Source organism: Globicephala melas, chromosome 1 (assembly GCF_963455315.2).
Source record: "Globicephala melas chromosome 1, mGloMel1.2, whole genome shotgun sequence".
Lineage (NCBI taxonomy): Eukaryota > Metazoa > Chordata > Mammalia > Artiodactyla > Delphinidae > Globicephala > Globicephala melas.
Genome location: NC_083314.1, coordinates 35,928,707 through 35,944,395, shown reverse-complemented (window position 1 = coordinate 35,944,395; position 15,689 = coordinate 35,928,707). Strand labels below are relative to the sequence as shown.

The following is a 15,689-nucleotide window of genomic DNA, read 5'->3' as shown; positions in this document are numbered from 1 at the left end:
TTTCTTTCTTTTTTTCCCCCTTTTCTTCTGAGCCATGTGGCTGACAGGGTCTTGGTGCTGAGGCCTGGCATCAGGCCTGAGCCTTTGAGGTCGAAGAGCCAAGTTCAGGACATTGGAAAACCAGAGATGTCCCACCCCACATAATATCAATCAGCGAGAGCTCTCACACAGATCTCCATCTCAACAATAAGACACAACACCACCGAACAGCCAGCAAGCTCCAGTGCTAGATGCCCCATGCCAATCAACTAGCAAGACAGGAATACAACCCCACCCATTAGCAGAGAGGCTGCCTAAATCATACTAAGTTCACAGACACCCCAAAACGCACCACAGGACGTGGCACTGCCCACGAGAAAGACAAGATCCAGCCCCCTCACCAGAACACAGGCACCAGTCCCCTCCACCAAAAAGCCTACACGAGCAACTGAACCAACCTCACCCACTGGGGGCAGACACCAAAAACAATGGGGACTACGAACCTGCAGCCTGCAAAAAGGAGACCCCAAACACAGTAACTTAAACAAAATGAGAAGACAGAGAAGTATGCAGCAGATGAAGGCACAAGGTAAAAACTTACCAGACTAAACAAATGAAGAGGAAATAGGCAGTCTACCTGAAAAAGAATTCAGAGTAACGATAGTAAAGATGATCCAAAACCTTGGAAATAGAATGGAGAAAATACAAGAAACATCTAACAAGGACCGAGAAGAACTAAAGAGCAAACAAAAAATGATGAAAAACACAGTAAATGAAATTAAAAATTCTCAAGAAGGAATCAGTAGCAGAATAACTGAGGCAGAAGAATGGATAAGTGACCTGGAAGGTAAAATAGTAGAAATAACTACCACAGAGCAGAATAAAGGAAACAAAATGAAAAGAATAGAGGACAGTCTCAGAGACTTCTGGGACAACATTAAACACACCAACATTCGAATTAGGGGTCCCAGAAGAAGAAAAGAAAAAGAAACAGACTGAGAATATACTTGAAGATATTAGAGTTGAAAACTTCCCTAACATGGGAAAGGTAATAGTCAATCAAGTCTAGGAAGCACAGAGAGTCCCATACAGGATAAATCCAACGTGAAACACACCAAGACACATATTAATCAAACTATCAAAAATTAAATGCAAAGAAAAAATATTAAAAGCAGCAAAGGAAAAGCAACATAAAACATAGAAGGAAATCTCCATAAGGTAAACAGATGATCTTTCAGCAGAAACTCTGCAAGTCAGAAGGGAGTGGCAGGACATATTTAAAGTGATAAAAGGGAAAAACCTACAACCAACATTACTCTACCCAGCAAGGATCTCATTCAGATTCGAGGAGAAATTGAAACCTTTACAGACAAGCAAAAGCTAACAGAATTCAGCACAACCAAACCAGCTTTACAAAAAATGCTAACAGAATTTCTCTAGGCAGGAAACACAAGAGAAGGAAAAGACCTACAATAACAAACCCAAAACAATTAAGAAAATGGTAATAGGAACATACATATCGATAATCACCTTAAAGTAGATGGATTAAATGCACCAACCAAAAGACATACACTGGCTGATGGATACAAAGACAAGACCCATATGTATGCTGCTACAAGAGACCCACTTCAGACCTAGGACACACACAGATTGAAAGTGAGGGGATGGGAAAAGATATTCCATGCAAATGGAAATCAAAAGAAAGTTGGAGTAGCAATTCTCATATCAGACAAAATACACTTTAAATTAAGACACGTACAAGAGACAAAGAAGGACACTACATAATGATCCAGGGATCAATCCAAGAGGAAGATATAACAATTGTAAATATTTATGCACCCAACATAGGAGTACCTTAATACATAAGGCAAATGCTAACAGCCATAAAAGTGCAAATCGACAGTAACACAATCATAGTAGGGACTTTAACACCCCACTTTCACTAATGGGCAGATCATCCAAAATGAAAATAAATAAGGAAACACAAGCTTTAAATGATACATTAAACAAGATGAACTTAATTGACATTTATAGGACATTCCATCCAAAAACAACAGAATACACTTTCTTCTTAAGTGCTCATGGAACACTCTCCAGCATAGATTATATCTTGGGTCACAAATCAAGCCTTGGTAAATTTAAGAATATTGAAATCATATCAAGTATCTTTTCCAAGCACAACATTATAAGACTAGATATCAACCACAGGCAAAAAAATATGTAAAAAATACAAACACATGGAGGCTGACTAAACAATACACTACTTAATAACCAAGAGATCACTAAAGAAATCAAAGAGGAAATCAAAATACCTAGAAACAAATGACAAGGAAAACACAATGACCCAAAAGCTATGTGATACAGCAAAAGCAATTCTAAGAGGGAAGTTTTTAGTAATACAACCTTACCTCAAGAAACAAGAAACACCTCAAATAAACAACCTAACCTTACACCTAAAGCAATTAGAGAAACAAGAACAAAAAAACCCCACAATTAGCAGAAAGAAAGAAATCATAAAGATCAGCTCAGAAATAAATGAAAAAGAAATAAAGGAAACAATAGCAAAGATCAATAAAACTAAAAGCTGGTTCCTTGAGAAGATAAACAAAATAAACCATTAGCCAGACTCATCAAGAACAAAAGGGAGAAGACTCAAATCAATAGAATTAGAAATGAAAAAGGAGAAGTAACAACTGACACTGCAGAAATACAAAGGATCATGAGAGATTACTTCAAGCAACTCTATGCCAATAAAATGGAAAACCTGGAAGAAATTGACAAATTCTTAGAAAAGCACAACCTTCTGAGACTGAACCAGGAAGAAATAGAAGATATAAGCAGGCCAATCACAAGTACTGAAATTGAGACTGTGATTAAAAATCTTCCAACAAACAAAAGCTCAGGACCAGATGCCTTCACAGGCAAATTCATCAAACATTTAGAGAAGAGCTAAGCACCTATCCTTCTCAAACTCTTCCAAAATATAGCAGAGGGAGGAACAACCCCAAACTCATTCTATAAGGCCACCATCACCCTGATACCAAAACCAGACAAAGTTGTCACAAAGAAAGAAATCTACAGGCCAATATCACTGATGAGCATAGATGCAAAAATCCTCAACAACATACAGGCAAACAGAATCCAACAGCACATTAAAAGGATCATACACCATGATCAACTGGGGTTTATCCCAGGAATTCAAGGATTCTTCAATATACACAAATCAATCAATGTGATACATCATATTAACAAACTGAAGGATAAAAACCATATGATCATCTCAATAGATGCAGAAAAAGTGTTCAACAAAATTCAACACCCATTTATCATAAAAACCCTCCAGAAAGTAGGCATAGAGGGAAGTTACCTCAACATAATAAAAGCCATATATGACAAACCAATAACCAGCATCGTTCTCAATTGTGAAAAACTTAAACCATTTCCTCTAAGATCAGGAACAAGACAATGTTGCCCACTCTCAGCCCTATTATTCAACATAGTATTGGAAGTTTTAGCCACAGCAATCAGAGAAGAAAAAGAAATAAAAGGAATCCAAATCAGAAAAGAAGTAAAATGGTCACTGTTTGCAGATGGCATGATACTATACATACAGAATCCTAAAGATGCTACCAGAAAACTACTAGAGCTAATCAATGAATTTGGTAAAGTAGCAGGATACAAAATTAATGCACAGAAATCTCTGGCATTCCTATACACTAATGATGAAAATTCTGAAAGAGAAATTAAGGAAACACTCCCATTTACCACTGCAACAAAAAGAATAAAATACCTAGGAATAAACCTACGTAAGGAAACAAAAGACCTGCATGCAGAAAACTATAAGACACTGATGAAAGGAATTAAAGCTGATACAAACAGATGGAGAGGTATACCATGTTCTTGGACTGGAAGAATCAACATTGTGAAAATGACTCTACTAACCAAAGCAATCTACAGATTCAAGGCAATCCCTATCAAACTACCAATGGCATTTTCACAGAAGTAGAACAAAAGATTACACAATTTGTGTGGAAACACAAAAGACTCCGAATAGCCAAAGCAATCTTGAGAAAAAAAAAAAAAAAAACGAAGGTGGAAGAATCAGACTCCCTGATTTCAGACTATTCTACAAAGCTCCAGTAATCAAGACAGTATGGTACTGGCACAAAAACAGAAACATAGATCAATGGAACAGGACAGAAAGCCCCGACATAAACCCACACACATATGGTCACCTTATTTTTTATAAAGGAGGCAAGAATATATAATGGAGAAAGGACAGCCTCTTCAACAAATGGTGCTGGGAAAACTGGCATGCTACATGTAAAAGAATGAAATTAGAACACTCCCTAACACCATACACAAAAATAAACTCAAAATGGATTAAATACCTAAATGTAAGGCCAGACAGTATGAAACTCCTAGCTGAAAATATAGGCAGAACACTCTATGACATAAATCACGGCAAGATCCTTTTTGACTCACCTGCTAGAGAAATGGAAATAAAAAGAAAAGTAAACAAATGGGACCTAATGAACCCTAAAAGCTTTTTCACAGCAAAGGAAACCATAAGCAAGACAAAAAGACAACCTCAGAATGGGAGAAAATATTTTCAAATGAAGCAACTGACAAAGGATTCATCTCCAAAATTTACAAGCAGCTCAATATCAGAAAAACAAACAACCCAATCGAAAAATGGGCAGAAGACCTAAATAGATATTTCTCCAAAGAAGCTATACAGATTGCCAACAAACACATGAAAGGATGCTCAACATCACTAATCATTAGAGAAATGCAAATCAAATCTACAATGAGGTATCACCTCACACCGGTCAGAATGGCCATCATCAAGAAATCTACAAACAATAAATGCTGGAGAGGGTGTGGAGAAAAGGGAACCCTCTTGCACTGTTGGTGGGATGTAAATTGACACAGCCACTCTGGAGAACAGTATGGAGGTTCCTTAAAAAACTAAAAATAGAACTACCATACCACCCAGCAATCCCACTACTGGACATATTCCCTGAGAAAACCATAATTCAAAAAGAGTCATGTACCACAATGTTCATTTCAGCTCTATTTACAATAGCTGGGACATGGAAACAACCTAAGTGTCCATCGACAGATGAATGAATAAAGGAGATGTGCCACATATATACAATGGAATATTACTCAGCCATAAAAAGAAACAAAATTGAGTTATTTGTAGTGAGGTAGATGGACCTAGAGTCTGTCATACAGAGTAATGTAAGTCAGAAAGAGAAAAACAAATACCATATGCCAACACATATATATGGAATCTAAAAAGAAAAGGTTCTGATGAACCTAGGGGCAGGACAGGAATAAAGACAGACATAGAGAATGCACTTGAGTACACGGTAAGTGGGAAGGTTAAGCTGGGATGAAGTGAGAGAGTGGCATTGATATATATACACTACCAAATATAAAATAGCTAGCTAGTGGGAAACAGCTGCATAGCACAGGGAGGTCAGCTCAGTGCTTTGTGACCACCTAGAGGGGTGGCATAGGGAGGGTGGGAGGGAGATGCAAGAGGGAGGCGATGTGGGGATATATGTATGCATACAGCTGATTTGCTTTTTTATACAGCAGAAACTAACACAACATTGTAAAGCAATTATACTCCAATAAAGATGTTTAAAAAATTGTAACCACAAAGAAAAGTAAATAATTGTAAATACAAAAAAAAAAAAAAGAAGATACACAGATGGCAAAAAAGAAAACAAGAAATTCTGCCAAGCCTCCTTTGCCAGAAGGAGAGCCTTCCTCCCTGATCTGAGGAGAAAAGCCTCCTCTTGCCTGAAGAAACTAACAGCCTCTCCTGAGGTAGCTGTCCTGATAGGACTGCCATGGAAAATACAGAATGCTCTATTAAATTTGAATTTCAGAAAAACAAGAAAATTTCTAAGTATATCCCAAATATTGCATGGCACATATTTATACTACAGAAATATTTGTTGCTTCTCTGAATTCAAATTTAATTGGGCATCTTGCATTTTTATTTACTAAGTCTGGCAACCCAAATTGCAAGAACTGATGATTTTCCTCAGGACCTATCCCTACCACCTTGCATTGTTTCTAGTCCTCTAACCAGATTCAAGCCCTGACAGGACCAGGGAGATTTGGGGAAATAAAACTTATGACCTATGAGAAAGTATAAAATACAGCAAAAGAATTGAGATTCTGAATTCAATGTGTTAGTTTGAGTGTGGCCTAACAGAATGAAGTTGAAAAGCAGAACATTATTAGTATACTGCAGAGGAAAACATCCTGTGGCCTAGGGACTTAGGAATGCTAGAGTGGATTTATTATGTAAGACCTGTTCATCTACTCCCTAATTATCTCCATGGTGCACATAGGTTGAAAGTGAGACCTTTTACCCAAGGCTTTGAGAAATACATCTATGCAAAAGTTTCAGCATCCTTGAAGAACTCTGTGATGGCTATTCTCCATAGGCCAGGAATGACAGTGGGAATGGTAGCTATTAAATGGGGTTACCTGAATCCAATGGGGATGAAAGGACCTCAGGGTTGCAGAGGCCAAGTGGTAACACTTAACTGTCAGAGACAACTGAAGCAGAAATCAGAATGATTTTCCTGCAAAGATCTTTATCATTGGCTCATTGATCATGGAATCTCTAAAACTGAAGTAGATGGATACTGGTCTAAAGTTTTAGTTGATTTGTATTAGCAAAGAAGATCTAGGTCTAGTGAACAGAAGCCTGACTTGAATCACTACAAAAGAGAGTTTTGCTTATTTATCAACCAATTCTAAGACTTGAGAACCAATTTAGAGACCCAGAGCAGCTTCAATAAAACAGGAGACTGGCTCTTCTTGAGGAAGAGGAAGCACCTGCTGCACAGCCAAAATGTATACTGTAAGTTTCCTCCCTACCCTTCACCAAGGAGGCTTAAAGCCACTTGTCAGGGTTGGATATAGAAAAGGTTACAGAATTATAGATAGAGACAAAAAAATGGAAATATGTCAAGGTGTATTATTTTTAATATAATGAGATCTTCTATAGTCTTGTATAAATTGTGTATAAAACATACTATTTTGTCATCTGATTTTCTTCACAGAAATAGATATAATAATCATCTTTATAAATATTAAGTGCTTTTCCATAATATCTTTTTATGGCTGAATAAATTTTCAATGTATGGATGTATTTCTTCTAATTCTGCATGGCTATTTTATGCTTCTTAGGGAATTCTCTGTAGTCACTTTTGACATGTCTTTTTGCTTCCAATAGGTTATTTCCAAACCATATTAGGGACCATGCAGTGCATTTAGGTTAGTTTAACATGTTTGCCATTATAAAGTATGCTGCAATAAAAAGTTTACAATCTGTTTATTTCCTAAGTATAAATTCTAAGAAGCGGGTCAAAATATAAGCCCATTTTTGAGGCTCATATTACATTATGACTTTCAAGAGAGTGTGTTGAACCATTGGCACATGAAAGTGTGAATTCCTCCACAGCTTCATCAAACCTCAAAGAATATCATTTTAAAAATCTTTACTAATTTTTTAAGTAGCATGGTTATTATACTGGGGATGGCAGAACCAACATAATTCCAAATTAATTGGAGTAAAAATAAAGTTTGAAGACTTTTATGCATTTAAGTCCCGAGGTTCAGAAAAGGCACAACCCAGGATAAAGATGAACTTAAGAAAACAGTTGCCAGGACCCCGCATGTATTTTTGAGACCATTATAGCTGTCTGCAGCCATCTGAATGACAGAATGCAAAAATCAATTAAGATTTTTATAACTCCAGGGGGAAAGTGAGAATGTATTGGTAAAGGTGATAGAAAAGAATATTTCAACTCACTCTCACAAATAGGTGGGTCATTATCCCAGGTGACAGAGTTGCCAGAGATGATGCATGCAGCAGAGGATTTACCAATGAGTCGGTATCTAGAGGCAAAGAATAATGAATGTTATATTCTAAATAAACACTTAATCCTGTTTAAATTGCTGCTTATAAGAGATTACAATCTTGGAAAATTTAGAAGGACAATTTCCATTTGTCAAAGTACTATTGCTTTCCCAACTTTTGTGTCTTTATCTGAACTTTAAAATTATCTTCTCCATGCCTTCTAAATTAGATGAGATCTCTCTTCTTTATTAGGTTAAGGCACATTTTTTATATACATCTAAGATAAATATGATTCATCAAACTATAACCAAAGGAAATCCAAACAAGACAAAAACAGTTGAACACTTATTTCATATTATAAATGTTAAAGGCAGAAATTCTCAATTAGTACACCACAAGCTGTTCAAAGTTTGCCATACAATTTGGAAAAACTGATGACATTTATTTTTACTTCAACTGAAATTTTCTATAGTCATGGTGTGTTGGGCTGAACCATTCATGAAAATTGGTGGAGAGTAAGGCCGAACTTGATACTACTACAGGTTAAGACAAATAGTGTCAAATAACAGTCAAGTGTTATTTGGTATAGCTGAGAACACTGCCTTATGAATATATAAGAAACTATGGCAGCACAAACTTTATTCAAACATAAAAATGGGTCAAATGGAGATCAAATGAAAAGAGCTGTGGATGTTCTTGAAGAAACCTGAAGCACTGTTACATTGAAGCAGTGGTTATGTTGTATTTATTAATGCCTTCAGTATTGTTTTCAGGTTTTTAATGCCTTCCAGTACACCATCAAAAATGAAGATATTCTAAATTGCACTGCAAACACACATACACACAAATAGATAACAAATGGAGTAAAGGAAAGCTGCAGTCTTTCCACTGTGTGTGCACCTCTTCCTTCCTGTTTGCCATAGGAGCGGAGAATCATGGAGACCCCTCTGGTTTTCGACTTCATAAAGATTATTTCTTAAAGTGCTCTTTTTGATTTTCTAATCAAGAGGATTGGGAGAAAAATGGTGAAGCAAGTTCTAACTTGAGTCGGCAATTCTTCTAAAACGTTTTGTTTTGCTTTATTTTTTTGCATGTTGTCACATGATAGAAGAATGATTTATTAGAACAAATTCCATAACAAATCATATAAAATAACCATTTTCTGAAAGACATCCATAAGACCACTTGAGGACAAATGCACAGAGGTGCCTCCAAGAAGCCAGACAAATAAGTTACCAATCCAATGTCTGGTGTGAGTGGAGGAGCCCTCCTGCTGCTATCTTGAAGTCTAGGTCTCACCAACCAGGCTCTGCTGATGCTGCCATTGCAGGCAGAATAAGGCTCACATGCGGGGGCATGAGATATGCCAGCGCACCCAGGTTCCGCTATTGACAGAGCTGCTGGTGGACTGGGACCTGCTGCTTCCCATGTGTGTGTGACATGGGAAGGATAGACTTCCCCCATCCCGAATTTCTCCTTATGCTGCTAATTTAGGCAGATTGGGCCACCACTATCACTAAGTATGGGTCTCCCTACTACATCCCTGCTGAGCTTTCCCTTCCCCAGTCCTTTAACAGGGAAGTAGGCTTCTCTCTCTCTCTGCTTGTTGACTGTTCTGGCTTACAGTCTTCTATAGCACCCATCCTGAGAGATAAAAAGAAAACGCAGGGAACTCACTGCAGGGTCATTCTTTAAGTTCTGGGGTCCCTAGCCAGTCCACTTTCTTTCTACCTTTTGTGGTCCTTTTATGGTTGTATGTTGAACAATTTCTAGGGTATTTAACTATGTGTAGAGAGAGAAGCAGGGAAAAGTGAATCTGGAACTGGAAGTTCAATAACAGCTCTTTAAAAGCTGATTACAAAAGTTAATAGTCATTGTAGAAAAACTGTGAAAGATACAGAAAATTCCAGTAATGGAAAAAAATTACCTAAACTGTATCTTACAACATAGTTAATGGTTTAGAGAAGTGTTTCTCCAAAGTTTTATTTGCATAGAAATCACCAGGGGATCTTGTGAAAATACGATTCTGATTCAGTGGGTATGAAAATTCTGCATTTCTAACAAGCTCCCAGGAGATGCTGACCTTGCTGGTCTGTGCACCAAACTCTGGGTCAAGAACTTACGGAAAATTCTTTCGGTTTCTTACATGAAGAGATATACATGTAACATGGATGTCAGCTGTCAAGCAGGTGTAGTTAAACTGGGCCAGGACCTATATTTCACAGCTGTGTGAGAGTCCTCTTCCGCACACATGATTACTGTGTGTCTTAGGGCTAATTTCCCCATACTCCTCTCTGCTTCCACTTTCCTGTGTCCCTCCCTACTGGCTTTGGGTTCTGCACTACATTTCATCTAGCAGCCATGCCCAGGATTTTTGTGGGTTTCTCCCACAAATCCACTTGCTCAAAGCATTTGTTGTTGCATTTGGGGGAAGTTTTAGGGAGTGTTACACTGGGAAGTGAATGCCATTAGGCATTTTATTCCAACCCTCACTTGTCTTTCTCCTCCTTCTTCTCTGGAAAAACAAGCAACTTCCTCTCCTTTCCTTGCACAGAACAGTCCCTTTGGGGTCTCACCTTCTTTAAATATAATGTCTATCCTAAAACTGTTTTCATTATATACAATATTGTTGGGTAGGACACCTACATTTGCTTTTCAGATTTCCTTTTGGGGCCTTATTGAGATCGACAGCCCTGGGTTCTCTGTTTACCCCTACCTACCCATCATGAGTTCTCAGACTGGTGAGTTTGGGAGAAGTATAGGGCAATTCATCTCAAACTTCTGCATCTTGTGCCTCATTCCCACTCTTCATGCCTGCAGAGAGGATGTATATTCTCTGCCATGTGCTAAGGGGCCTCTCTTACCCCCTGTGGTTAGTGGTGGTGGGGATGGGATGGATACGGGAAGCTTACAGTTGTCCAGCTGTGTCTGAGAACAGGTAATTACATTTAATTATGGGATTTTAAAAATTAGGTCATTTAGCCCTGACCTAAAGTTATATTCTCTACTAATCTCTTTCAGCAATAAAGATATAATTTGATCTTCATCTGTCTGATTCCTCAGCTGGTTCAGAAATTTTGTGGTGAAGATATATGTATTGTTTATTGGAATCCCTCAAACCCCAGCAAATATAATCAATCCCCAATATTTTTATTGGCAGAATAATATTCCATCACATGAATGGACCATAATTTACTCAAATAATCCCCTGTTGTTGAACATTAAGATGTTTTCCATTCCAACCTTTCCAAGCCTTTAGAGTCTAAAAGACTTCAAAAAGGAAGACTGTTAAGTTTGACTTCTTGGCAAAAGTGTATTGCCTAAATTGTGTTAAATGGTATAAATTTGTATCAATTTATAGTGCTACTAGGAGTTTATGTCAATGCCCATTACCCTGAACTTCAAAACTAACAGCTACACAGAGGGATTTTTGTGTATTTTGTTTATTGCTATATCTCCAGCTTCCAGAATAGTACCTATTCTTAGTATTTGTGAGCTCTGAATAAATACTTTTGGATTGAATAAGTGGTTAAAGTAGCATATTATTGTTATTTTCATTTGTATTAATTTTATTAATAGCAAGGCCAGACTCTTCCACATGTATTTACAATTTGTACCTTTTTCTTTTGTTAATTGCCACTTTGTATCTTTTAATCATTTCTCTATTTAGGTGTTCATATTTTGTTTGTAAGGGCTTTTTATATATTTTTGTGGTTTTTCATTTGTATTTTATTTGTTTTTAGTATTTGTATATGTGTCAATTCTATAAACCTCTCTGTGGATTCTGCCTTTGCTTGAAATGAACCCACTGACTTGAAATGTTCCTAAATCTGATACATATTTATTATTTTTTTATTTCATTTTATTTAGGTGTCACATATAACATGTAATTCTTTGATCAATATGAAATTTTTTGTGGTGCATAAAATGTGCTAATTATTTAACATAAATAAAAAATACTAGTTCGCTTACTGCTTTGAAATGCTGCATGATACCTTCATATAATTCCCTCTTTTACAAATTTGAGTCTATTTCTGGACTTCCCATTCTACTCTTGAGCTCTGTATTTTATAATATACCATTATAATATACTTAAAATTACTTTAACTTAATAATATGCGTTGAAGTAAAGATGTTGAAGATTTGAATAATATAAACCGAAGCCCTTTTAGTAGATTGGTTTTCAACTTTGTACTCTACGGTGAGAGAATGTACTTTTAAATTCTAGGTTATTCAAGAAAGGTAATAGATATACTAGGTAGAAAATCTTCATGTAGAAAAACAACAAATTTGCTTTACATCCTGATTACAATGAACATGATCTCATTTTTATAAAACAAATTTCTAAAAGGAAAAAACAAAAATACCCCAATTGTGCCCCCAACTTATATGAAGAAAGTGTAACATTTTCTTCCCTCTATTTTGCTACATGGATTAATTTGTTTACTTTTGTTCAGTTGGAAATTATTTTTTACCCTACCAGGGTAACATCCATTAAAAATACACATGAATTTGTTTTCTCCATTTTTTGAGGTCAAGAATGAGACATTGACTATAAGTCTAGCACTTTAAAATTTTCTTAATTTCAAGATTTCCTGTTATACTCTGCGATTTTAGATATAATTATGTTCTTAAATCCCTCTCTAAAAATAATCTTCCTTTACATCAATGAAACACCCATGTTAAAAATAAATCATCTGATAACTTGTATCCTGAAATCTTGATGAACTATTTATTAGCTATAATATGTTTGTGTGTGTGTGTGCATTCCTTAGCATTCTCTATACCAGATACGTCATTTGCAAACAGAGGGGTTGTTTCCCTTTTCTTTTTTTGATTGAACTATAGTTGGTATACAATATTGTATTAATTTCAGATGTACAACATGGTGATTTGACATATTATATATATACATATACATGTGTATATATATGTATATATTGAATTGATCACCACAATAAGCCTAGTAACCATCTGTCATGATGCAAAGTTATTACAATATTACTGCCTATATTCTCTATGCTGTACATTACATCCTGTGATTTATTTATTTTATAACTGGAAGTTTATACCTCTTGATCTCCTTTACCTGTTTCACCCAACCCCCTATCCCCCTTCCCTTTGATGACCACCAGTTTGTTCTCTGTATCTATGAGTCCATTTCTGCTTTGCTTTGTTTTGTTTGTTCATTTGTTTTGTTTTTTGGATTCCACATATAAGTGAAATCATATTTGTCTTTCTTTGCCTAACTTATTTCACTTAACATAATGCCCTCTAGGTCCATTCATGTTGTCACAAATGACAAGATTTCATTCTTTTTTATGGCTAAGTGATATTATTTTGTATATATACTCCATCTTCTTTATCCATTTACCTATCAATGACACTTAGGTTGCTTCCATATCTTGACTATTGTCATAGATATATTTATGTTATGTCCTCTTCTTGGGTTTATCCCTTTATCATTATGTAATGTCCTTCTGTGTCTTCTGTTACAGTCTTTGTTTTAAAGTATATTTTGTCTAATATAAGTCTTGCTGTTCCAGCTTTCTTTTTGTTTACATTTGTGTGGGATATCTTTTTCTATCCTTTCACTTTCAGTCTGTGTGTGCCTTTAGATTTGAAGTGAGTCTCTTGTAGACAGCATATATATGGGTCTTGTTTTCTTAATCCATTCAGCCACCCTGTATCTTTTTTTTTTTTAATTGGGGTATAGTTGCTTTACAATGTTGCATAGGTTTCTGCTGCACAACAAAGTGAATCAGCTATATGTATATACATATCCCCTCCGTCTCTGACCTCCCTCCCACCCCCCTCCATCCCACCCATCTAGGTCACCACAGAGCACCGAGCTGAGCTCCCTTTGCTATACTGCAGTTTCCCACTAGCTAGCTATTTTACACATGGTAGTGTATATATGTCAGTCCCAATCTCCCAATTCATCCCAACTCCCTTTCCCCCCACATGTCAACACATCCGTTCTCTATGTCTACGTCTCTATTCCTGCTCTGCAAATATGTACCTGTACCATTTTTCTAGATTCTACATATATGCCTTAATATACAATATTTGTTTTTCTCTTTCTGACTTACTTCACTCTGTATGAGAGACTCTAGGTCTATGCACATCTCTACAAATGACCCAATTTCATTCCTTTTTATGGCTGAGTAATATTCCATTGTATATATGTGCCACATCTTCTTTATCCATTCATCTGTTGACATTTATATGCTTCCATGCCCTGGTATTGTAGATAGTGTTGCAATGAATATTGGGGTGCATGTGTCTTTTTGAATTATAGTTTTCTCAGGGTATATGCCCCTTAGTGGTATTGCTGGATCATATGGTAGTTCTATTTTTAGTTTTTTTAAGTAACCATACTGTTCTCCATAGTGGCTGTATCAATTTACATTCCACCAACAGTGCAAGAGGGTTCCCTTTTCTCCACACCTTCTCCAGCATTTATTGTTTGTAGATTTTTTGATGATGGCCATTCTCACTGGTGTGAGGTGATACCTCATTGTAGTTTTGATTTGCATTTCTCTAATAATTAGTGATGTTGAGCAGCTTTTCATGTGCCTCTTGGCCATCTGTGTGTCTTCTTTGGAGAAATGTCTGTTTAGGTCTCCTGCCTATTTTTGGATTGGGTTGTTTGTTTTTTTGATATTGAGCTGCATGAGCTGCTTGTACATTTTGGAGATTAATCCTTTGTCAGTTGCTTCGTTTGCAAATATTTTCTCCTATTCTGAGGGTTGTCTTTTCATCTTGTTTATGGTTTCCTTTGCTCTGCAAAAGCTTTGAAGTTTCATTAGGTCCCATTTATTTTTGTATTTATTTTCATTTCTCTAGGAGGTGGGTCAAAAAAGATCCTGCTGCGATTTATGTCAAAGAGTGTTCTGCCTGTTTTCCTCTAAGAGTTTTATAGTTTCTGGCCTTATATTTGGTCTTTAATCCATTTTGAGTTTATTTTTGCATATGGTGTTAGGGAGTGTTCTAATTTCATTCTTTTCCCAGTACCACTTATTGAAGATACTGTCTTTTCTCCATTGTATATTCTTGCCTCCTTTGTCATAGATTAGGTGAACATAGCTGTGTGAGTTTATCTCTGGGCTTTCTATCCTGTACCATTGATCTATATTTCTGTTTTGGTGCCAGTACCATACTGTCTTGATTACTATAGCTTTGTAGTATAGTCTGAAATCAGGAAGCCTGATTCCTCCAGCTCCACTTTTCTTTCTCAAGATTGCTTTGGCTATTTGGAGTCTATTGTGTTTCCATACAAATTGTTAATTTTTTTGTTCTACTTCTGTGAAAAATGCCATTGGTAATTTGACAGGGATTGCATTGAATCTGTAGATTGCTTTGGGTAGTATAGTCATTTTCACAATATTGATTCTTCCAATCCAAGAACATTGTATCTTTTGATTAGAGTATTTCATTCATTTACATTTAAAGTAATTACTGATAGGTAACTACTTTTTGCCATATTGTTAATTGTTTTATGGTTGTTTTTGTAGTTCTTCTCTGTTCCTTTCTTGTTCTCTTGTTCTCTTCCCGTGTGATTGGATGATTCTCTCTAGCTTTATGTCTGTATTCTTTTCTGTTTATATTTTGTGTTATAGGTTTTTGGTTTGTAATTACCATGAGATTTACATATAGCAACCTATGTATATAGCAGCCTATTTTAATTTGATTGTTGCTTAAGTTGGAGCACATTCTAAAAGCACTGCATTTTTACTCCTTCCCCCATTTTATGTTTTTGACATCATATTTTACATCCTTTCATTCTGCGTATTGCTTAACTATTTATTTT

The 15,689-nt window shown here is 36.2% G+C and overlaps 1 protein-coding gene across 1 annotated transcript in view; it reads right to left on the bottom strand.

The window, feature by feature from the left end:
• The window catches only part of CR1L (complement C3b/C4b receptor 1 like), a 36,446-nt gene that overhangs the window by 16,388 nt on the left and 4,369 nt on the right, over positions 1-15,689 (bottom strand). Inside the window, exon 3 of the mRNA XM_070045035.1 lies at positions 7,829-7,914. Within this exon, the coding sequence (XP_069901136.1) occupies positions 7,829-7,914 (86 nt within the window). The remainder of the gene's footprint in view (positions 1-7,828; positions 7,915-15,689) is intronic.